The sequence below is a fragment of the Salvelinus namaycush genome, chromosome 12 (assembly GCF_016432855.1).
Source record: "Salvelinus namaycush isolate Seneca chromosome 12, SaNama_1.0, whole genome shotgun sequence".
Lineage (NCBI taxonomy): Eukaryota > Metazoa > Chordata > Actinopteri > Salmoniformes > Salmonidae > Salvelinus > Salvelinus namaycush.
Window position 1 is genome coordinate 8340673 of NC_052318.1, and position 23630 is coordinate 8364302.

The following is a 23630-nucleotide window of genomic DNA, read 5'->3' on the forward strand; positions in this document are numbered from 1 at the left end:
GCTTGGAAAATTCCAGAAAATTATGGTCATGGGCTTTAGAAGCTTCTGATAGGCTAATTGACATAATTTGAGTCAACTGGAGGTGTACCTGTGGATGTATTTCAAGGACTAAAAAGGACTGAAAATCAATCCCAGAACAACAGAAAAGGACCTTGTGAAAATGCTGGAGGAAACAAGTACAAAAATATCTATATCCACGGTAAAACGAGTCCTATATTGACATAACCTGAAAGGCCGCTCAGCAAGGAAGAAGCCACAGCTCCAAAACCGCCATAAAAAAGCCAGACTACGGTTTGCAACTGCACATGGGGACAAAGATCATACTTTTTGAAGAAATGTCCTCTGGTCTGATGAAACAAAAATAGAAATGTGTGGCCATAATGACCATCGTTATGTTTGGAGGAAAAAGGGGGAGGCTTGCAAGCCGAAGAACACCATCCCAACCGTGAAGCATGGGGTGGCATCATGTTGTGGGGGTGCTTTGCTGCAGGAGGGACTGGTGCACTTCACAAAATAGATGGTATCATGAGGGAAGAAAATTATGTGGATATATTGAAGCAACATCTCAAGACATCAGTCAGGAAGTTAAAGCTTGGTCGCAAATGGGTCTTCCAAATGGACAATGACCCCAAGCATACTTCCAAAGTTATGGCAAAATGGCTTAAGGACAACAAAGTCAAGGTATTGGAGTGGCCATCACTAAGCCCTGACCTCAATCCTATAGAAAATGTGTGGGCAGAACTGAAAAAGCGTGTGCGAGCAAGGAGGCCTACAAACCTGACTCAGTTACACTAGCGCTCTGTCAGGAGGAATGGGCCAAAATTCACCCAACTTATTGTGGGAAGCTTGTGGAAGGCTCCCAAAACGTTTGACCCAAGTTAAACAATTTAAAGGCAATGCTACCAAATACTAATTGAGTGTGTAAACTTCTGACCCACTGGGAATGTGATGAAAGAAATAAAAGCTGAAATAAATCATTCTCTCTACTATTATTCTGACATTTCACATTCTTAAAATAAAATGGTGATCCTAACTGACCTAAGACAGGGAATTTTTACTAGGATTAAATGTCAGGAATTGTGAAAAACTGAGTTTAAATGTATTTGGCTAAGGTGTATGTAAACTTCCGACTTCAACTGTATAATAAACACCTATACAACAACACATCAAGAGGAGTCAAACCAAAATCGATCCAGAGAGCAGAGAGCAAAAAAATATATATATTCAAAAGATTCCTGCCCAATGACAGCAAAGGGGCAATCACAATCTTTGATTTTATTATAACAAAATATTAAAATAGCATTTATAGAGGACTCTTTTCATCTATACAATATCTGTAACATTAATTTATGACAAACCAAAAATATATGTATAAATGTATACATGCACTGTTTATATATAACCATTCATATTTTCAAGTCTTAGTATGGCAAAACAGAAAACAACAAGCGTCACACACAGAAAAGACAGCTGAAGGAAAGACTCCCAACTAGTAAGTCCAGTTATATCCCTAATGACAATAACATTCAGCAGTTTCACCCTCAACCCTAGAGGGTTAAAACCTCAACAAATAATGAGCTTTTGATTGCAATAAGAAGAAACTATTAATGCATTGCAATGCATTTTCCATTGTCAAGCAGTTTTTTCTTTTGTTGCCATGACAACTAAACCAGATTAGCAGACACTTAATAGCCAAGTTAGAAGAGGTACATTAAAAGAAAACACTGTGTTGTTTATGCTGCATCCACATATTCTTACCGCATAAAAAATACTTTACATATCAAATTAACCTGAAATCATAATACATTTACATTTTAGCTTTTAATTCAATAGACAACTACTAGTGTAACAAACAAACACACTAAACAAGTTTGTAAGCATCTGTGTAAACAACTTTGGGCTGTTGGCTGCACGCCTCGCATTTAAAGCTTACCAAATAACGTTTGTACAGTGATAATATTTTGTTTTACAGTACTGCAATAAAATAAAACATTGTACTATTCTACAACAGTGAGCCTTTTTGTTTGTCAACTCATTAAAAACAACTTAGAATAACATTCATTAAACATACAGATGGAAGCATGCAAGTAAAGTACCTCATGTTACCGTAGGTTAACAAGCGCAGAAAGAGAGAGCGTCTGAATAGATGAGGGTGTGGTGCAGCATACACAATGACCTGAGATGCTGTTGAAACTCCACAAGGTGCAATAAGAGCTGCCCACACCCACTCCTCCAAATTAAAAGATATGTGGAGTCACTCTTGACTCGAGGGCATTTCTGCCGACTGCCAGATCTCTGCTTTCTAAACTACAGAGAAGAAAAATAAATGCTTTCTCCTTTCCTGGATATTCTCAGAGCTACGCTCATGTCTGCATGCCATTTAAAGCTGAGCGCAATCAAGCAAACGGCTAAAAAACAATCACTTTCATGCATCGACTGAGGAAAAACCATTTTAAAAAACCTGGGACAAGAGAGCACCAAAGCAAATAGAGGTACTGTTAAAAAGACATTGAGTGATCAGCAGGCATCGTCCATCCCTTCTTCATAAGCACTGTGTCCCAAACGCCTCAGCCACACCCCGTGACATCACATCTCAGTCGGTTTACAGCTCTGTTCCAGGGCAGTGGGAGTCTAAACACAGGAGAGTTGCTAAAACCTTTTCAAAATGGAGTAAAAAGAGACGATTGTACAAGTTCTGTGGGGGTGCCGTTGGTTTGGCCTCGAGCAGCCGTCAGCTGAGACTGAGGACCTGGAGAGGAGCGAGGGGTGAGAGGAGTGTGCCCAGAGGCGGCAGCATGGCAGGTTAAAAGCACCTTTCCCTCCCTCATCCTCTCACCCTCCCTCCAACGACCTGCCGTGTCCGTTCAGGCGTCTAGTCTACACAGCTGACACCTGCTCATCTGCAATAGATAAGAGGAGAGGAGAGTTAACCTAACACTGAAGACACAATTACTTCAGACAAAACATCTAGGCACATCTTACAGCACTATCAAAGACATATTGGTATGCTAAGTTATCGTCTCATGTGAAATGTGCAAGCTAGTTTTGCCTCTAACTAGAGACATTTTACCATTCCTAACATTCTATACTGTGACTTCACCTGCTTACTGTTGATAACAGACAAAAAGGCAGCAACAAGCTGAGGCTCAGATTACATCCAAATCAGAGACCTTCAACGGTGAATCATTTGCCAGGTAACCCAACTCTGCCACTAACTAGGTAACTCCTGCAGCATCACAGAGAGCTAGTCTAGTCTACTACAACATGGCCTGCCTGGTGCTATGGTCCTCCATGTTGTCCCTGGCTGGGGTTGGTCTCCGTCTTTCTCCACATACCATCCTCACTATCCTCCATACCCTGTAGGCAGACGCTGCCTGGCCTGGACTGGCCCTGGGATTCGTGGTGGTGGTTCACACCTAGGCTCCGGGGCTCCACCAGGCCTCCGGGGCTCTGTAGCAGCTTAGACCTCTGCAGGGCCACGCTATAGTCGGGTGGCCGCAAGTGGGGGAGCCGAGGAGGAGCTCCATCCAGTCCGTTAACCAGGGTGAGGCCCTGGTATCCTGGAGGGGTGGGGGGAGGCCCCCTGTACCTATCGTCCTTGGTGGGAGAGGTTACACAATACACTGGCCACCGGGAATGAGGGAGGAAACCGGGAAGGGTGGTGTGACGGTGATGAAGGGGGGAGGGAGGGAAGGAATGGAGAAACAAAACAAAAATTTAGAAAATAAAACAATGAGCTGTTTCACCACCACTACGTAGCTACAAAACCACTGAAATAAAGAGGCCGACCGGCAGGTGGTGTGGTTGGTGTGTGAGATGAATGGTAGCAGCAGATTTGGCATGTACTGTACTGCTCTTCAATAGGCCTGGGACGATACCAGTATCACGATACTCGTTAATATCGTAGCAAGGAAACAAAACAGTGGATTTAACTTCTTTAGGAAGTTAAGTGGATTAAAGTTCTTTAGGAAAACAGTCCTAATGTTGGAAACAAACATTATGTTGTCATCCAGAGTCACAATTATGTATTTACCAAGCTATAAGTACACAATAGCAGGTTTTTTAAAAGGACCAAAGAGTGTGGTCTGCTTCATGTTTTTTTATCTTTGCCATGGAAACATTTTGTGATACTGGTTTCGTCCCGGCCCTACTTTTTAATCCTCCTGTCCATCCAGTCTGAGGACGATACATTCGCTTCGTACCAAATGGCACCCGAATTCCTAATTTAATGCCCATAGGGCTCTGGTCAAAAGGAATGGACTACATAGGAAACCCTGGTCAAAAGTAGTGCACTTTATAGGGAATACCACTATCTCTGTGCTCTGCTGCATTACAGAACACTGCCTCTGCTGCATTACAGAACACTGCCTCTGCTGCATTACAGAACAGTGCCTCTGCTGCATTACAGAACAGTGCCTCTGCTGCATTACAGAACAGTGCCTCTGCTGCATTACAGAACAGTGCCTCTGCTGCATTACAGAACAGTGCCTCTGCTGCATTACAGAACAGTGCCTCTGCTGCATTACAGAACAGTGCCTCTGCTGCATTACAGAACAGTGCCTCTGCTGCATTACAGAACAGTGCCTCTGCTGCATTACAGAACAGTGCCTCTGCTGCATTACAGAACAGTGCCTCTGCTGCATTACAGAACAGTGCCTCTGCTGCATTACAGAACACTGCCTCAGCTGCATTACAGAACACTGCCTCAGCTGCATTACAGAACACTGCCTCAGCTGCATTACAGAACACTGCCTCTGCTGCATTACAGAACACTGTCTCTGCTGCATTACAGAAGATTAAGTAAACAGAAAAAGCATAATTCATCATGTTATAGAAGTAGACCAGCTGGAGAATACAGTATGTGGTAGAGTAGTAGTAAATGCAGCTGAGCAAATAGCACAAGCAGGGGACCCCGGTTAAAAAAATCCCACTATACTGCAGTTCTGTGGACCGCATGGGTGAAAAAACAGAAGCAATTTGTGCCACAGCTGTTTTTGAGACTGGTTTTGAGACTGGTGGCCAGGCAAAGCGAGTGTATCCAAAGCCATAAGAGAGGAAGTATAAATGTTTTCCAAAAGTGTACAAATCTGCTGTTGTCATTCCTCAACACACACCACACCCATCTACACAGCATGTCACAAGTGGGATTTACAGTTACACACTAACACCACAGTACGGTAGAGGTGATGGAGAAGACACACAGTGGACCCTCACCTATGAGGCCTTTCTCGGTGCTTGAAGTGACCGTTTTGTAGATGGGGGCTGTGCTTTGGGGTGCGTCGTGCCCCTCCCAAGTGGCGTCTGAGGCACCGTCTGCAGTGCGGCGTTTGATGGTGCCGTAGTTCCCCTCATATGTGTCAGACAGCGAGGATGACGAGGCCCAGCTCTGCCGTGATTGGTTGAGCTCTGAACTGTCTCTGGAGAGCCTCTTGGCATCCTCTCCTCCCCTGGACCCCGCCCCTGGTGCTCCCACTACCCCCTCCCCGGCTGGCCCAGCCTCCACCTCTGCTATAGGCCCTGCTAGCTGGGTGTGGCGGAAGCCCCCAGGCGCCAGGTGGTCCCAGGCAGGGGGTCGGCCCAGGCCTAGAAGGGGGACAGGCAGGCTCTGGAAGCTGTCATGGGAGTTGGAGGAGCAGGAGGTCCAGCTTCCCCGCCCGCTGTCGACCACGCTGTCCAGGGAAGCGTGGTCGGGGGCCAGTTCCTCTGTGGAGGTCGAGGAGGTGAAGGTGGAGCCCCGCGTCACCTGGCCCCGCGCCAAAGACAAACTGACCAGGAGAAGAGAGAAGGAAACACAATGAAACAGAGAAGAAATGATAATGCAAGAATGGCGCCGGAGAGGACGGCTGTCGTTTTATGTGCTCCTAACCAACTGTGATATTTTTGGACATCAGAACAGCGATTACTCTGTGCTCACCTTGCACTGGAAAAATATTTTTTCTTTAACGAGTCCGACGCGAAGGATTTACTGCTTTCTCTGAAACGGGCTCAAATCCCTGTCATTTGCATGAAGAAAATAATTTGTAGGTGAGTGAGTAAACCCCCTCTACCATTAGTCCAATTATCCACCGTGCAATCATTGGATAACAAAATGGATGAGCTCCGATCAAGGATATCCTACCAATTGGACATTAAAAACTGTCATATCTTATGTTTCACCGAGTCGTTGCTGAACGACGACATGGATAACATACAGCTGGCTGTGTTTTCGGCAAGATAGAACAGCTGCCTCCGGTAAGACAAGGGGTGGCGGTCTGTGTCTATTTGTAAATAACAGCTGGTGCGCGAAATCTAATAATAAGGAAGTCTCGAGGTTTTGCTTGCCTGAGGTAGAGTATCTCATGATAAGCAGTAGACCAGACTATTTACCAAGAGAGTTTTTGTCTATATTTTTTGTAACTGTCTATTTACCACCACAAACCAATGCTGGCACTAAGACCGTACTCAACGAGCTGTATAAGGCCATAAGCAAACAGGAAAATGCTCATCCAGAGGCGGCGCTCCAAGTGGCCGGGGACTTTAAAGCAAGCAAGCTTACATCCGTTTTACCTCATTTCTACCAGCATGTTAAATGTCCAACCAGAGAAAAAAAAACTCTAAACCACCTTTACTCCACACACAGAGGCGCGTACAAAGCTCTCCCTTGCCCTCCATTTGGCAAATCTGACCATAATTCTATTCTCCTGATTCCTGCTTACAAACTAAAGCAGGCAGTACCAGTGACTTGCTCAAAAAGGAAGTGGTCAGAGGACGCAGATGCTAAGCTACAGGACTATTATGCTAGTACAGGCTGGAATATGTTCCGGGATTCTTCTGATGGCATTGAAGAGTACAACACATCAGTCACTGGCTTCATCAATAAGTGCATCGATGACGTCGTCCCCACAGTGACCGTACATACATACCACAACCAAAAGCCATGGATTACAGGTAACATCTGCACTGAGCTAAAGGGTAGAGCTGCACCCGGACACTTATAAGAAATCACGCTAAGCCCTTTGACAACCCATAAAACAGGCAAAGCGTCAATACAGGACTAAGATTGAATTGTACTACACCGGCTCCGATGCTCGTCGGATGTGGCAGGGCTTGCAAACTATTACGGACTACAAGGGAAGCACAGCTGCGAGCTGCCCAGTGACACGAGCCTACCAGATGAGCTAAATAACTCCTATGCTCGCTTCGAGGCAAGCAACACTGAAGTATGCATGAGAGCATCAGCTGTTCCGAACTACTGTGATCACGCTCTCCGTAGCCGATGTGAGCAAGACCTTTAAACAGGTCAACATTCACAAGGCCGCAGGGCCAGACAGATTACCAGGATGTGTACTCAAAGCATGCGCGGACCAACTGGCAAGTGTCTTCACTGACATTTTCAACCTGTCCCTGACTGAGTCTGTCATACCTACATGTTTCAAGCAGACCACCATAGTTACATAAAAATAAAAATAGTCCCTGTGCACAAGAACACCAAGGTAACCTGCCTAAATGACTACCGACAAGTAGCACTCACATCTGTAGCCATGAAGTGCTTTGAAAGGCTGGACATGGCTCACAACACCATTATCCCAGAAATCCTAGACCCACTCCAATTTGCATACCGCCCCAACAGATCCAGAGATGATGCAATCGATATTGTACTCAACACTGCCCTTTCCCACCTGGACAAAAGGAACACTTATGTGATAATGCTGTTCATTGACTACAGCTCAGCGTTCAACACCATAGTGCCCTCAAAGCGCATCACTAAGCTAAGGACCCTGGGACTAAACACCTCCCTCTGCAACTGGATCCTGGACTTCTTGTCATGTCACCCCCAGGTGGTAAGGGTAGGTAACAACATCTACCACGCTGATCCTCAACACAGGGGCCCCTCAGGGGTGCGTGCTCAGTCCCCTCCAGTACTCCCTGTTCACCCATGACTGCATGGCCAAGCATGACTCCAACACCATCATTAAGTTACCGACGACAACAGCGGTAGGCCTGATCAATGACAACAATGAGACAGCCTATAGGGAGGAGGTCTGAGACCTGGCAGTGTGGTGCCAGGATAACAACCTCTCCCAAAACGTGATCAAGACAAAGGAGATGATTGTGGACTACAGAAAATGGAGGACCGAGCACGCTCCCATTCTCATCGACGGGGCTGTAGTGGAGCAAGTTGAGAGCTTCAAGTTCCTTGGTGTCCACATCACCAACAATCTTTCATGGTCCAAACACACCAAGACAGTCGTGAAGAGGGCACGACAATGCCTCAGGAAACTGAAAAGATTTGGCATGGTTCCTCAAAAAGTTCTACAGCTGCACCATCGAGAGCATCCTGACAGGTTGCATCACCGCCTGGTATTGGAATTGTTCGGCCTGCGTCCGCAAGGCACTACAGAGGGTAGTGCGTACGGCCCAGTACATCACTGGGGCCAAGCTTCCTGCCATCCAGGACCTCTATACCAGGCGGTGTCAGAAGACTCCAGCAACCCTAGTCACAGACTGTTCCCTCTGCTACCGCACGGCAAGCAGTACATTAGCACCAAGTCTAGGTCAAAAAGGCTTCTTAACAGCTTCTACCCCCAATCAGTCTCACACTGCAGAGCACACAGTGTCTCTAGGATTTATCACTGTACCCACCATAAAGCAAAGTTGTGCTCTACTCCTTTCCTTCCATTAACCAGACACTGTTTGATTCATGTAAAATGTTTTTTACGGAGTGTGCCGGGAGTTCAAATAAACAATATTTAATGAACAGACTGCCACCGCCACTGCAGCAGGTTCTCAGGTAATAAAATATTACACAAAAGGAGATTATTGTGACCAAGAAGTATATAATATTTATGCCAGGGAGGCATCATCCTGGAGGGACAGTAAAGGGGGTTGTTTACTTGTTGGAATTAAAAGCTGTCCACATAAAAGGAACAGCACAGGTAATGTGGGAGGGAGTAAACATGTGATGTTGATAAACAGTGGGCTTTTATGATTTCCTGTCCGCTGCTTTAACGAGCCAAGGACATAATTGGAACCCAGGTTGAAGGGGTGCGGGTCTGCTTTGAGGAGGTATACGATGTGTGTGTGTGTGTGTGTTTGTGTGTGTCTGGTGTAGGGATGACTAGTGTCAGTTGTTGGCGGGTGTCTGCTTTGTCTACAGTGTGTGTGTATACGTGTGTGTGTGTATACGTGCATGTGTGTATACGTGCGTGTGTGTATACGTGCGTGTGTGTATACGTGTGTGTGTATACGTGCGTGTGTGTATACGTGTGTGTGTGTGTATACGTGTGTGTGTGTGTATACGTGCGTGAATACGTGCGTGTGTGTATACGTACGTGCATGTGTGTGTTACGTGCGTGTGTGTATACGTGCGTGTGTGTATACGTGCGTGCGTGTGTGTGTATACGTACGTGCGTGTGTACGTACGTGCGTGTGTGTGTATACGTGCGTGCGTGTGTATAAGTGCGTGTGTGTGTGTGTTACGTGCGTGTGTGTGTTACCTGGTGCTGGGCTGGCTGCAGTCAGAGTTGGCATGTGTGAGTTGCGTGGTGGTGCCTGGGGTCTCTGTGGTATCCCTGGTCTTGATGCCACGGCGCTCCTCTGCAGGACCAACAGGCATGGAGTCCACTGAGCAGTTACTGACGATGCTGGAGCGGGACGAGATCTCACTGTGGCTGGAGTCGGACAGGTTGTCTGACTTCCCTGCAGGCATCAGGGCATAGCCTGGGGTAGAACGAGGAGGAGATGATCAGCCTGGAGAAGTGATCATCCACACACAGCCTCTACCAACCTTCACTAGATCTAACACCCTCGACTCTACTACAGACGCTCTACATACAGATCAGCAGCATGTCCAACACTGATCAGGACTGGCTTTAACAAACTGTTTTATTTCAAAAACTGAAATCCTGTAAAAAAATATATAAGTAGGATAAACATCTCATCATCTTTGTTTTAGTTTCTCCCATGCTCATCAATAACATCTGTAGAAAACTAATAATCAACATTAAAACAGTGGAAATTGGGAGCACCCTTTTCACATTGCAGTTGACCTGTAGAGCCTCTTGAACACAACATGCTTAACTTACCTTATTCTATCTTATTTTGTGAATGTCATAAATAACATCTAACGTTGAAGTATTTCGGTAACAAATTCTGAAAACTCAAGATCGTACTGCATATTAAAACTAGCTGCCTTTTAAAATCATTATGCATTCTCTGTCCCTTCGTTGTGGATCAACTTGGACTGAACCACAACTAACATGTATGATACAATACATGAAAACTTTCACCAACATATTTCAATGAACTGCTGAAACCTCATGACAAAACTTTCTGTACACATAAAATACGTATTCAGTTCACTTCACACAGAATGTACTTCCTCAGTCTAGCAGATTGCCTCTGTCCTCTAAGCCAACTTTAGTGTTCATTACTTTACAGAGGGACTACTGTGCTACTTCCTCAGTCTGTCTTTCAGATAGTCTTTCTCCTCTTATGTCGGTCTCTGCAGAGCCATACAAAGGCCCTGCTGGGGCTGGCTGACCTTCTTGCCTGCCCTTTGACCTGCTCAGCCTGTCTCTGTCCTGGGCTACCCTCCTGGGCCTCAGAGGGCCCCGAGTGCCCCGGACGCTCCACTGGTGTCCTAGCCACTAACACTGCAGCCAGCCTTTCCCTAGACTGACTCCTCCCCCTCAGCATCCTGAACGGGGACAGCTCCCTCAGCCTCTTCCTCAGGGGGGACTCTGTTAGTCTGTGCCTGGGGGGGGTTAGAGGCTCTGGCCCTGTCGAGGTCTCTGCCTGGGGAGTGGGGGTCCCTGGCCTGGTGGCCTTTGCGGCCCCTGCTTCTGGGTCTCCATGGGGCCCAGAGTGGCTCATCATCCCTGGCCCTGCCTGCTCTGTCTCCACCTCCATCTCTCTGTCCCTGCCTTCCTCCCTGTCTCTGATGTGCTGCCTGGTCATCTGCAGGAACCTCTTGTGGAGGAGAGCCCCACCTATGCCGTAGCTGCGGCTGCCTGCCTTGGTGCTGGCCTCGCTGGTCAGAGAGGACGACGAGCCAGACCGGTTCATCTGGCTGTTGGTGTTATGCTGGGGGTTGACCACGCCTCCCACTGTAGACAAACACAGGAGAGAGACGGGGAGAATGATTGAGGTGCTTGATTAAGACGACACAAAATTAGAGTATGGATAGATGAGATGAGGGAATAGGACTACAGCAAGATGTGTATGTATGTACGGTGAGCGAGGGATCCTGGGTTGAGGTGCTGATATATAGAGGGTACTGACGGTGAGGTACAAACCTTTGATGAAGAATGGGAATGCTTGGTTCTGAGTTATGGGTATGAGTTGTGAGATGGATGAATGGATTGTAGAAGATGCTGTAGTGAGAGGTAATGTGAGGTAGCCAGGGTGTAGACCTTTGCGAGGGGAGCCCTGTGGCGATACAGTGGGGCTGGAATGCAGGGAGGAAACGGTGGACACAGTGTCTTCAGCAGGCCTCTTCCCAAAACAGGTACTGTCCTCTGATTGGCTGAGCTGGGAGCTGGGATGCTTCTTTATCACCTGGGGAGAGCTGGAGTCTGGGAGGGGGAGAGAGACAGAGATACACACTGTTATAGTCTGTGAAGGGGATAGAGAGAGAGATACACACTGTTATAGTCTGTGAGGGGAAAGAGACAGAGATACACACTGTTATAGTCTGTGAGGGGGAGAGAGACAGAGATACACACTGTTATAGTCTGGGAGGGGGAGAGAGACAGAGATACACACTGTTATAGTCTGGGAGGGGGAGAGAGACAGAGATACACACTGTTATAGTCTGTGAGGGGGAGAGAGACAGAGATACACACTGTTATAGTCTGGGAGGGGGAGAGAGACAGAGATACACACTGTTATAGTCTGGGAGGGGGAGAGAGAGAGAGATACACACTGTTATAGTCTGTGAGGGCGAGAGAGAGAGAGAGATACAGTGCATTCAGAAAGTATTCAGACCCCTTGACTTTTTCCACAGTTACGTTACAGCCTTATTCTAAAATGGATTAAATTGTATTCTTTCCTCAATCTACACACACCCCATAATGACAAAGCAAAAACAGGTAAAAAAAAAACAGAAATACCACATTTACATAAGTATTCAGACCCTTTACTCAATACTTTGTTGAAGCACCTTTGGGAGTGATTACAGCCTAGAGTCTTCTTGGGTATGAAGCTACACACTTTATTTGGGGAGTTGCCCATTCTTCTCAACAGACCCACTCATGGTCTGTCAGGTTGGATGGGGAGCGTCGCTGCACAGCTATTTTCAGGTTTCGCCAGAGATGTTAGATCGGGTTCAAGTCCGGGCTCCGGCTGGGCCACTCAGAGACATTCCGAGACGTGTCCCGAAGCCACTTCTGCGTTGTCTTGGCTTTGTGCTTAGGGTCGTTGTCCTGTTGGAAGGTGAACCTCCGCTCCAGTCTGAGGTCCTGAGCGCTCTGGAGCAGGTTTTGTCAAGGATCTCTCTGTACTTTGCTCCGTTCATATTTCCCCTCAATCCGGACTAGTCTCCCAGTCCCTGCTGCTGAAAAACATCCCCACAGCCTGATGCTGCCACCACCATGCCTTACCGTAGGGATGGTGCCAGGCTTCCTCCAGACGTGACGCTTGGCATTCAGGCTAAAGAGTTTAATCTAGGTTTCATCAGACCAGAGAATCTTGTTTCTCATGGTCTGAGAGTCCTTTAGGTGCCTTTTTGCAAACTCCAAGCGGGCTGTCATGTACCTGTTACTGAAGAGTGCCTTCCGTCCTGCCACTCTACCATAAATGCTTGGTTGGTGAAGTGCTGCAGAGATGGGAGAACCTTCCAGAAGGACAACCATCTCCACAGAGGAACTCTGTCAGAGTGACCATCGGGTTCTTGGTCACCTCCCTGACCAAGGCCCTTCTCCCCGATTTCTCAGTTTGGCCGGGCGGCCAGCTCTAGGAAGAGTCTTGATGGTTCTAAACTTCTTCCATTTAAGAATGATGGAGACCACTGTGTTCTTTGGGAACTTCAATGCTGCAGAAATGTTTTGTTACCTTTCCCCAGATCTGTCTCTCGACACAATCTTGTCTCTGACAATTCCTTCGACCTCATGGCTTGGATTTGTCTCTGACATGCACTGTCAACTGTGGGACCTTGTGTGTGTGCGCCTTTCCAAATCATGTCCAATCAATTGAAATTAAAAAAACATGATCTGGCGCACACCCAAAATAATAGTTTGTGTGGAAGTGCTGACTAACGGCGAATAAACTATCAAAATAAAATAAGTCGCACACTCCATGTGTAATCTCCCAGCAATTGAATGGGTATTTACCAATGTTTCGGCATCACTGTGCCTTTACTCACTATAAAATCACTAATAGGCAACATGTTTAACATTGACTAACAGATACTGTAGTCAAACTCAATTGTCTTTGATTTGTATAGCATCTCTTCTGATGCTATTTCTATCCACAGGATCATCCAACCGGGACTTCTGGAAATCTTGTGAAAGTTAATGGGTCATTTCCAACCCTAGAAGATAGTAACAGTTCCAGTGACTCACTGTGTGCGCTGTGAATGTCTTTGGCCGTGCTCTTCTTCCGTAGGGGGTAGAGGGGTACCTGGACCTGGAGCACCTGAGACACGCGGTTCTGGGTCTTCCCCCCGTGCAGTGACGAGCGCAGCGACACTGGAGACATGTCCGACTTGTTGGACCGTCGCTCACTCAAGTTCTTGGACACTGTAGTCATCGAAACAGGAAATAATTAATTTGGCACCAGGCACTGCAAGATTATTATGTTCCAGTGCAGAAAGTCAGTAATCCCAGAAACATCAGCACTATGAATGGCCTGATCAGTTACTCCAGAGGGTTGGTGTATAAACATAGTAAACACAAAGACGAAACAGAGGAAGCTAAGACAACAAGGTGGTCACAGAGAGGAAATGTCTGACAAATGTATAGTAAGATTAATGAAATGGGTATATTTGTACAGCATCTTGCTAAATGTATTTTTTTTAATTTGTGGGAATATGAATAATATTATTACAGCACTTGATTCATTTTTAAACAAGGAGAAACTTCTCTTCTCTCAGTAGGGCAATGCAGAATGTGAAACATATACTGCCCACTAGGTGGCAGTGTAAGGCAAGATAAAGACACTCAAGTGAACAAAACTTCATTCCAAGTGAATGGAGGAAATGTTGTCCCATTTGTCAGGGTCAAATTTGCCCCATTTGTTCCATGTTGTCAGGCGTTATAATCAGACCAAGTTTTACAAGTATTATACCAGGGTTGGGGTCAATTCGAATTGAAGTCAGTCAATTCAGGAAGTAAACTGACGTTCCAATTCAATAATTATCTTTTTTTAAATATATTATATTTATTTCCAAAATGTCATTTTTATTTTAAATTCAAATCACTTCCTGAATTGAGTCTCTTCAATTTAAATAGACCCTGTGTTATACATTTTTGCATTTGGCCACCAAAATGGTTGTTACGGTGTTGACTCAGACTCACAGGTGCTGTAGGTAGGCTCACACTGTAGAGACATGGTCTGGTGTTTCTCCTCGTCCGTCTCCACCGCCAGGTTGGACAGGTACTGCTTGACCTTACGGGCCATCTGAGCATCCTCGTACAGCTTCTTAGCGTTGAGCAGCGAGCTGCGACGCACACGCTTCTTATGGGCCCCGCCCTGTACGTCTAACATGTTGGAGTTGGTGCTGCCCTGACTCAGAGACCTGGATGGAGGAGAGAAGAAGTGGATGGAGTGAGGAATGGAGAGAGCAAGGGAGAGAAGTATGGGGAGACATTAAACAGGGAGGGAGACCGGTCAGTTATTCAGGACTTCAGTGGAGACATTAAAACAGTGAGGGAGACCAGTCAGTTATTCAGGACTTCAGTGGAGACATTCAAACAGGGAGGGAGACACCAAACAGACATGCTCTACAGGTTATGGTCATGCAGTCTCTCAAAACTATTACCTTCCTGTCAAACTGTCACTGTAACACAAGCTCAGGACATTCAGAGAGCACTTTGATGGGAAGGTCACTTAACATGATTCTGAATACAGTGCATTGGAACATAGCAGGTTCTAACACAACCATGCAACAAGGATGCCTCTCGCTGATGCACCATGCTAAAACAAATGGGTAAATGAAACATAACATTCTGTTTGACAGTCAAAAATGGTTAGAACATTAAATGAATCTGGGTAAAATGGCAGGATGCACACACAATGCAAAACAGACTCGTCTGATCCAATGGTGATCTTTTGGATAGGATGGATTTGTGAATGAAAGAGTTAGGGACCGATCGACACACGAAAGGGGCATGCAGTTTGGGAGGGCGCTGGCGACTGGGGGGGTGCGTGGTGACTGGGTGGCTGGACTATTACCAGGGGACTTACCCTAAACTCTTCCACCTCTTCTTCCTGCAAGCAAGACCCAATGACATTGAAACAGTACAGTCAAGGAAGGACAGAGGCACCGCCACCACTGAAGGAGCTGACCGAGGATGGGGACACACACAGGATCTCTCCCGAGTCCCTATATCAACTGTGTGTGTGTGTGTGTGTGCCAAATGAAATGTGGTGGAGGATTGTGTGCTTTAACTAAAATCAGTATATGTTTAAATAGTTCTACTAAAGGTATAACTCATTGAATCCACCTTCTGTTGTTACATCATCTACAGCAGCAGTGAGACATGGGAGAGAAGGGTGTGTTGATAATTTCTGTTTTGAGAGTGAATGTTTAGGGGAACACTGGTGCTGCTTGGTGAGGAGGGAGTCTGAAGGGAGCAGTGATGCTGCTTGGTGTGGAGGGAGCCTAAAGGGAACAGTGGTGCTGCTTGGTGTGGAAGGAGCCTGAAGGGAACAGTGGTGCTGCTTGGTGTGGAGGGAGCCTAAAGGGAACAGTGGTGCTGCTTAGTGTGGAGGGAGCCTAAAGGGAACAGTGGTGCTGCTTGGTGTGGAGGGAGCCTAAAGGGAACAGTGGTGCTGCTTAGTGTGGAAGGAGCCTAAAGGGAACAGTGGTGCTGCTTAGTGTGGAAGGAGCCTGAAGGGAACAGTGGTGCTGCTTGGTGTGGAGGGAGCCTAAAGGGAACAGTGATGCTGCTTAGTGTGGAAGGAGCCTGAAGGGAACAGTGGTGCTGCTTGGTGTGAAGGGAGCCTAAAGGGAACAGTGGTGCTGCTTAGTGTGGAAGGAGCCTGAAGGGAACAGTGGTGCTGCTTGGTGTGGAGGGAGCCTAAAGGGAACAGTGGTGCTGCTTGGTGTGAAGGGAGCCTAAAGGGAACAGTGGTGCTGCTTGGTGTGAAGGGAGCCTAAAGGGAACAGTGGTGCTGCTTAGTGTGGAAGGAGCCTGAAGGGAACAGTGGTGCTGCTTGGTGTGGAGGGAGCCTAAAGGGAACAGTGATGCTGCTTGGTGTGAAGGGAGCCTAAAGGGAACAGTGGTGCTGCTTAGTGTGGAAGGAGCCTGAAGGGAACAGGGGTGCTGCTTGGTGTGAAGGGAGCCTAAAGGGAACAGTGGTGCTGCTTGGTGTGAAGGGAGCCTAAAGGGAACAGTGGTGCTGCTTAGTGTGGAAGGAGCCTGAAGGGAACAGTGGTGCTGCTTGGTGTGGAGGGAGCCTGAAGGGAACAGTGGTGCTGCTTGGTGTGGAGGGAGCCTAAAGGGAACAGTGGTGCTGCTTAGTGTGGAAGGAGCCTAAAGGGAACAGTGGTGCTGCTTGGTGTGGAGGGAGCCTAAAGGGAACAGTGGTGCTGCTTGGTGTGGAGGGAGCCTAAAGGGAACAGTGGTGCTGCTTAGTGTGGAGGGAGCCTAAAGGGAACAGTGGTGCTGCTTAGTGTGGAGGGAGCCTAAAGGGAACAGTGGTGCTGCTTAGTGTGGAGGGAGCCTGAAGGGAACAGTGGTGCTGCTTAGTGTGGAGGGAGCCTGAAGGGAACAGTGGTGCTGCTTAGTGTGGAGGGAGCCTGAAGGGAACAGTGGTGCTGCTTAGTGTGGAGGGAGCCTGAAGGGAACAGTGGTGCTGCTTGGTGTGGAGGGAGCCTGAAGGGAACAGTGGTGCTGCTTGGTGAGGAGGGAGCCTAAAGGGAACAGTGGTGCTGCTTGGTGTGGAGGGAGCCTGAAGGGAACAGTGGTGCTGCTTGGTGTGGAGGGAGCCTAAAGGGAACAGTGGTGCTGCTTAGTGTGGAGAGAGCCTGAAGGGAACAGTGGTGCTGCTTGGTGTGGAGGGAGCCTAAAGGGAACAGTGGTGCTGCTTAGTGTGGAGGGAGCCTGAAGGGAACAGTGGTGCTGCTTAGTGTGGAGGGAGCCTGAAGGGAACAGTGGTGCTGCTTAGTGTGGAGTGAGCCTGAAGGGAACAGTGGTGCTGCTTGGTGTGGAGGGAGCCTAAAGGGAACAGTGGTGCTGCTTGGTGTGGAGGGAGCCTAAAGGGAACAGTGGTGCTGCTTGGTGTGGAGGGAGCCTAAAGGGAACAGTGGTGCTGATTGGTGTGGAGGGAGGCTGAAGGGAACAGTGGTGCTGCTTAGTGTGGGGGGAGCCTGAAGGGAACAGTGGTGCTGCTTGCTGTGGAGGGAGCCTAAAGGGAACAGTGGTGCTGCTTAGTGTGGAGGGAGCCTGAAGGGAACAGTGGTGCTGCTTGGTGTGGAGGTAGGCTGAAGGGAGCAGTGGTGCTGCTTGGTGTGGAGGGAGCCTGAAGGGAACAGTGGTGCTGCTTGGTGTGGAGGGAGCCTGAAGGGAACAGTGGTGCTGCTTGGTGTGGAGGGAGCCTGAAGGGAACAGTGGTGCTGCTTAGTGTGGAGGGAGCCTGAAGGGAACAGTGGTGCTGCTTAGTGTGGAGGGAGCCTGAAGGGAACAGTGGTGCTGCTTAGTGTGGAGGGAGCCTGAAGGGAACAGTGGTGCTGCTTGGTGTGGAGGGAGCCTAAAGGGAACAGTGGTGCTGCTTGGTGTGGAGGGAGCCTGAAGGGAACAGTGGTGCTGATTGGTGTGGAGGGAGGCTGAAGGGAACAGTGGTGCTGCTTAGTGTGGAGGGAGCCTGAAGGGAACAGTGGTGCTGCTTGCTGTGGAGGGAGCCTGAAGGGAACAGTGGTGCTGCTTGCTGTGGAGGGAGCCTGAAGGGAACAGTGGTGCTGCTTGCTGTGGAGGGAGCCTAAAGGGAACAGTGGTGCTGCTTAGTGTGGAGGGAGCCTGAAGGGAACAGTGGTGCTGCTTGGAGTGGAGGGAGGCTGAAGGGAACAGTGGTGCTGCTTGCTGTGGAGGGAGCCTGAAGGGAACAGTGGTGCTGCTTGGTGTGGAGGGAGCCTGAAGGGAACAGTGGTGCTGCTTGGTGTGGAGGGAGCCTAAAGGGAACAGTGGTGCTGCTTGGTGTGGAGGGAGCCTAAAGGGAACAGTGGTGCTGCTTGGTGTGGAGGGAGCCTGAAGGGAACAGTGGTGCTGCTTGGTGTGGAGGGAGCCTGAAGGGAACAGTGGTGCTGCTTAGTGTGGAGGGAGCCTGAAGGGAACAGTGGTGCTGCTTGGTGTGGAGGGAGCCTGAAGGGAACAGTGGTGCTGCTTGGTGTGGAGGGAGCCTAAAGGGAACAGTGGTGCTGCTTAGTGTGGAGGGAGCCTGAAGGGAACAGTGGTGCTGCTTGGTGTGGAGGGAGCCTGAAGGGAACAGTGGTGCTGCTTGGTGTGGAGGGAGCCTGAAGGGAACAGTGGTGCTGCTTGGTGTGGAGGGAGCCTAAAGGGAGCCTGAAGGGAACAGTGGTGCTGCTTGCTGTGGAGGGAGCCTAAAGGGAACAGTGGTGCTGCTTAGTGTGGAGGGAGCCTGAAGGGAACAGTGGTGCTGCTTGGTGTGGAGGGAGCCTGAAGGGAACAGTGGTGCTGCTTGGTGTGGAGGGAGCCTAAAGGGAGCCTTAAGGGAACAGTGGTGCTGCTTAGTGTGGAGGGAGCCTGAAGGGAACAGTGGTGCTGCTTGGTGTGGAGGGAGCCTAAAGGGAACAGTGGTGCTGCTTAGTGTGGAGGGAGCCTGAAGGGAACAGTGGTGCTGCTTAGTGTGGAGGGAGCCTGAAGGGAGCAGTGGTGCTGCATGGTGTCAAATCAAACTTTATTTGTAACATGAGCCGAAAACAACATTTCACACCTTACCGTGAAATGCTTACTTACAAGCCCTTAATTCTTATGGCTGCAAGCCCGAGGTCGGTACACCTATGACAACATCCCCCACCCCCCCCACACTGATTAGCATCGCTAGCATAGCGTCACAATTAAATAGTAGCATCTAAATATCATTAAATCACAAGTCCAAGACACCAAATGAAAGATACAGATCTTGTGAATAAAGCCACCATTTCAGATTTTTAAAATGTTTTACAGGGAAGACAAAATATGTAAATCTATTAGCTAACCACGTTAGCAAAAGACACCATTTTTCTTTGTCCACCATTTTTTCTCTCCACCAGTAGCTATCACCAATTCGGCCAAATAAAGATATTGATAGCCACTAACCAAGAAAAAACCTCATCAGATGACAGTCTGATAACATATTTATTGTATAGGATAGGTTTTGTTAGAAAAATGTGCATATTTCAGGTATAAATCATAGTTTACAATTGCACCCACCATCACAACTCGACTAGAATAAATACACAGAGCAACGTGTATTACCTAATTACTAATCATAAAACATTTCTTAAAAATACACAGCTCACAGCAATGGAAAGACACAGATCTTGTGAATTCAGACAATATTTCAGATGTTCTAAGTGTTTTACAGCGAAAACACAATAAATCGTTATATTAGCATACCACATGTGCAAACGTTACCAGAGCATTGATTCTAGCCAAAGAGAGCGATAACGTAATCATCGCCAAAATATATTAATTTTTTCACTAACCTTCTCAGAATTCTTCCGATGACACTCCTGTAACATCATATTACAACATACATATAGAGTTTGTTCGAAAATGTGCATATTTAGCCACAAAAAAACGTGGTTATACAATGACAAAACTAGCAAAACTAGCCTGAAAATGTCGGGCGCCATATTTGACAGTGATCTTGTCTCATGATTAACTATTCATAAACTTGACTAAAAAAATATAAGTTGGACAGCTATCGAAAGACAAATTAGTTCTTAATGCAATTGCTGAATTACATTTCTAAAATTATCCTTACTGTGCAATACAGGGTTCGCCAAGCGAAGCTATACCAAAGAAAATGGCGGAATATGCGTTTAAAAATTTTCGACAGAACAACGATTTATCATCTTAAATATTTCTTACTATGAGGTGATCTTCCATCAGAATCTTGGGTAATGTATCCTTTCTTGGGTCTAATCTTCTTTTGGTCGAAAGATGTCCTCTTGTCCGTCGAAATGCCCACTAACGTTCGACCGGTACTGGAAACGTGCCCAAAGCTTCAAAGTGCATCACTAAGAATTGCCTCAAAATCGCACTAAACGGATATAAATTGCTATAAAACGGTTTAAATTAACTACCTTATGATGTCTTTAACACCTATAACGAGTAAAAACATGACCGGCGAAATATTACTGGCTAAACCCAAGCTTGGAAAGAGAGCAGGTCCAACGTCCATCGTGCGTCAGGCGCAGCAGGAAAAGAACGGTACATCCGGTCTTTGGCGTTTTATACAGGCCCTGATTGCGCAATCGACTCCATTCAAATTGTCACCTCTTACTGACATCTAGAGGAAGGCGTGGGCAGTGTTTGTATCCTCATAGGATTTACAGGGACTTTAAAACTGACCTGGGACCAGAGGCCAACATTTCTGAAATCTCACTCCATATCAGGAAATGTGCTGTAGAATGAGTTCTGTTCCACTCAGAGACATAATTCAAACGGCTATAGAAACTAGAGAGTGTTTTCTATCCAATAATAACAATAATATGCATATTGTACGAGCAAGAATTGAGTACGAGGCCGTTTGAAATGGGCACCTTAAACAGAGCTACTCAATACTGCCCCTGCAGCCATAAAAAGTTAACCAACAATGTAGTTCAAGAAAGAGATTATATATTTACCAAATAAACTAAAGTAAAAAATAATAAAAAGTAACAATAAAATAACAATAACGAGGCTATATATAGGGGGTACCGGCACCGAGTCAATGTGCGGGGGTACAGGTTAGTCGAGGTAATTTGTACATGCAGGTAGGGGTAAAGAGCGGCAGCAGTGAGAACAGTCTATGACATGGGTGACTGGAATCTTTGACAATTTTTGGGGCTTTTCTCTGACACCGCCTAGTATATACAGTTGAAGTCGGAAGTTTACATACAGCTTAGCCAAATACATTAAAACTGTTACGATCACCAATTTATTTTAAGAATGTGAAATGTCAGAATAACAGTAGAGAGAATGATATATTTCAGCTTTTATTTCTTTCATCACATTCCCAGTGGGTCAGAAGTTTACATACACTCAATTAGTATTTGGTAGCATTGCCTTTAAATTGTTTAACTTGGGTTAAATTATGCAGGTAGCCTTCCACAAGCTTCCCACAATAGGTTGGGTGAATTTTGGCCCATTCCTCCTGACAGAGCTGGTGTAACTGAGTGAAGTTTGTAGGCCTCCTTGCTCGCACACGCTTTTTCAGTTCTGCCCACAAAGTTTCTATAGGATTGAGGTCAGGGCTTTGTGATGGCCACTCCAATACCTTGACTTTGTTGTCCTTAAGCCATTTTGCCACAACTTTGGAAGTATGCTTGGGGTCATTGTCCATTTGGAAGACCCATTTGCGACCAAGCTTTAACTTCCTGACTGATGTTCTGAGATATTGCTTCAATATATCTACATACTTTTCTTCCCTCATGATGCCATCTATTTTGTGAAGTGCACCAGTCCCTCCTGCAGCAAAGCACCCCCACAACATGATGCTGCCACCCCCGTGCTTCACAGTTGGGATGGTGTTCTTTGGCTTGCAAGCCTGCCCCTTTTTCCTCCAAACATAACGATGGTCATTATGGCCAAACATTTCTATTTTTGTTTCATCAGACCAGAGGACATTTCTACAAAAAGTACGATCTTTGTCCTCATGTCCAGTCGTAGTCTGGCTTTTTTATGGCGGTTTTGGAGCAGTGGCTTCTTCCTTGCTGAGCAGCCTTTCAGGTTATGTCGATATAAGACTCGTTTTACTGTGGATATAGATACTTTTGTACCCATTTCCTCCAGCATCTTCACAAGGTCCTTTGCGGTTGTTCTGGGATTGATTTGCACTTTTCGCACCAAAGTACATTAATCTCTAGGAGACAGAACACGTCTCCTTCCTGAGCAGTATGATGGCTGCATGGTCCCATGGTGTTTATACTGCGTACTATTGTTTGTACAGATGAACGTGGTACCTTCAGGTGTTTGGAAATTGCTCCCAAGGATGAACCAGACTTGTGGAGGTCTTGGCTGATTTCTCTAGATTTTCCCATGATGTCAAGCAAAGAGGCACTGAGTTTGAAGGTAGGCCTTGAAATACATCCACAGTTACACCTCCAATTGACTCAAATGATGTCAATTAACCTAACAGAAGCTTCTAAAGTCATGACATAATTTTCTGTAATTTTCCAAGTTGTTTAAAGGCACAGTCAACTGAGTGAATGTAAACTTCTGACCCACTGGAATTGTGATACAGTGAATTATAAGTGAAATAATCTGTCTGTAAACAATTGTTGGAAAAATTAGTAGATGTCCTACCGACTTGACAAAACTTGTTTGTTAACAAGAAATTTGTGGAGTGGTTGAAAAACGAGTTTTAATGACTCCAATCTAAGTGTATGTAAACATCCGACTTCAACTGTAGGTCCTGGATGGCAGGAAGCTTGGCCCCGGTGATGTATTGGGCCGTACACACTACCCTCTGTAGCGCCTTAAGGTCAGATGCCGAGAAGTTGCCATACCAGGCGGTGATGCAACCGGTCAGAATACTCTCGATGGTGCAGCTGTAGAACCTTTTTGAGGATCTGGGGACCCATGCAAAATCTTTTCAGTCTCCTGAGGGGGAAAAGGTTTTGTCGTGCCCTCTTCACGACTGTCTTGGTGTGTTTGGACCATGCTAGTTCGTTGGTGATATGGACACCAAGGAACTTGAAACTCTCAACCTGCTCCACTACAGCCCCGTCGATGTTAGTCGTCTTGCCTGTTGGTCCGCACATGCTTTGAGTACACGTCCTGGTAATCTGTCTGGCCCCGCGGCTGTGTGAATGTTGACCTGTTTAATGTTCTTGCTCACATTGGCTACCGAGAGCGTTATCACACAGTTGTCCGGAACAGCTGGTGCTCTCATGCATGCTTCAGGCATTTAGCTCGTCTGGTAGGCTACGTCACTGGGCAGCTTGCGGTTGGGTTTCCCTTTGTAGTTCGTAATAGTTTTCAAGCCCTGCCACATCCGACGAGTGTCAGAGCTGGTGTAGTAGGATTCAATCTTAATCCGGTATTGATGCTTTGTCTGTTTGATGGTTCGTCTGAGGGCGTAGCGGGATTTCTTTTAAGCGTCCGGATTAGTGTCCCGCTCCTTGAAAGCGGCAGCTCTAGCCTTTAGCTCGATGCGGATGTTGCCTGTAATCCATGGCTTCTGGTTGGGATATGTTTGTATGGTGACGACATCGTCAATGCACTTATTGCACTTATGAAGTCGATGACTGAGGTGGTATACTCCTCACTGCCATTGGATGA

General features: G+C 46.9%; 1 protein-coding gene across 1 annotated transcript in view; it reads right to left on the reverse strand.

Moving 5' to 3' along the window:
- Nucleotides 1-1200: 1200 nt before the first annotated feature.
- Nucleotides 1201-23630, reverse strand: part of LOC120056867 (rap guanine nucleotide exchange factor 6-like) — a 181424-nt gene continuing 158994 nt past the window's right edge. Inside the window, exons 23-30 of the mRNA XM_039005122.1 lie at nt 14496-14716; nt 13542-13718; nt 11394-11555; nt 10971-11087; nt 9477-9699; nt 5215-5765; nt 3336-3623; nt 1201-2900 (exon numbers count right to left, since the gene is read on the reverse strand). Of these exons, the coding sequence (XP_038861050.1) occupies nt 2878-2900; nt 3336-3623; nt 5215-5765; nt 9477-9699; nt 10971-11087; nt 11394-11555; nt 13542-13718; nt 14496-14716 (1762 nt within the window). The 3' untranslated portion in view covers nt 1201-2877. The remainder of the gene's footprint in view (nt 2901-3335; nt 3624-5214; nt 5766-9476; nt 9700-10970; nt 11088-11393; nt 11556-13541; nt 13719-14495; nt 14717-23630) is intronic.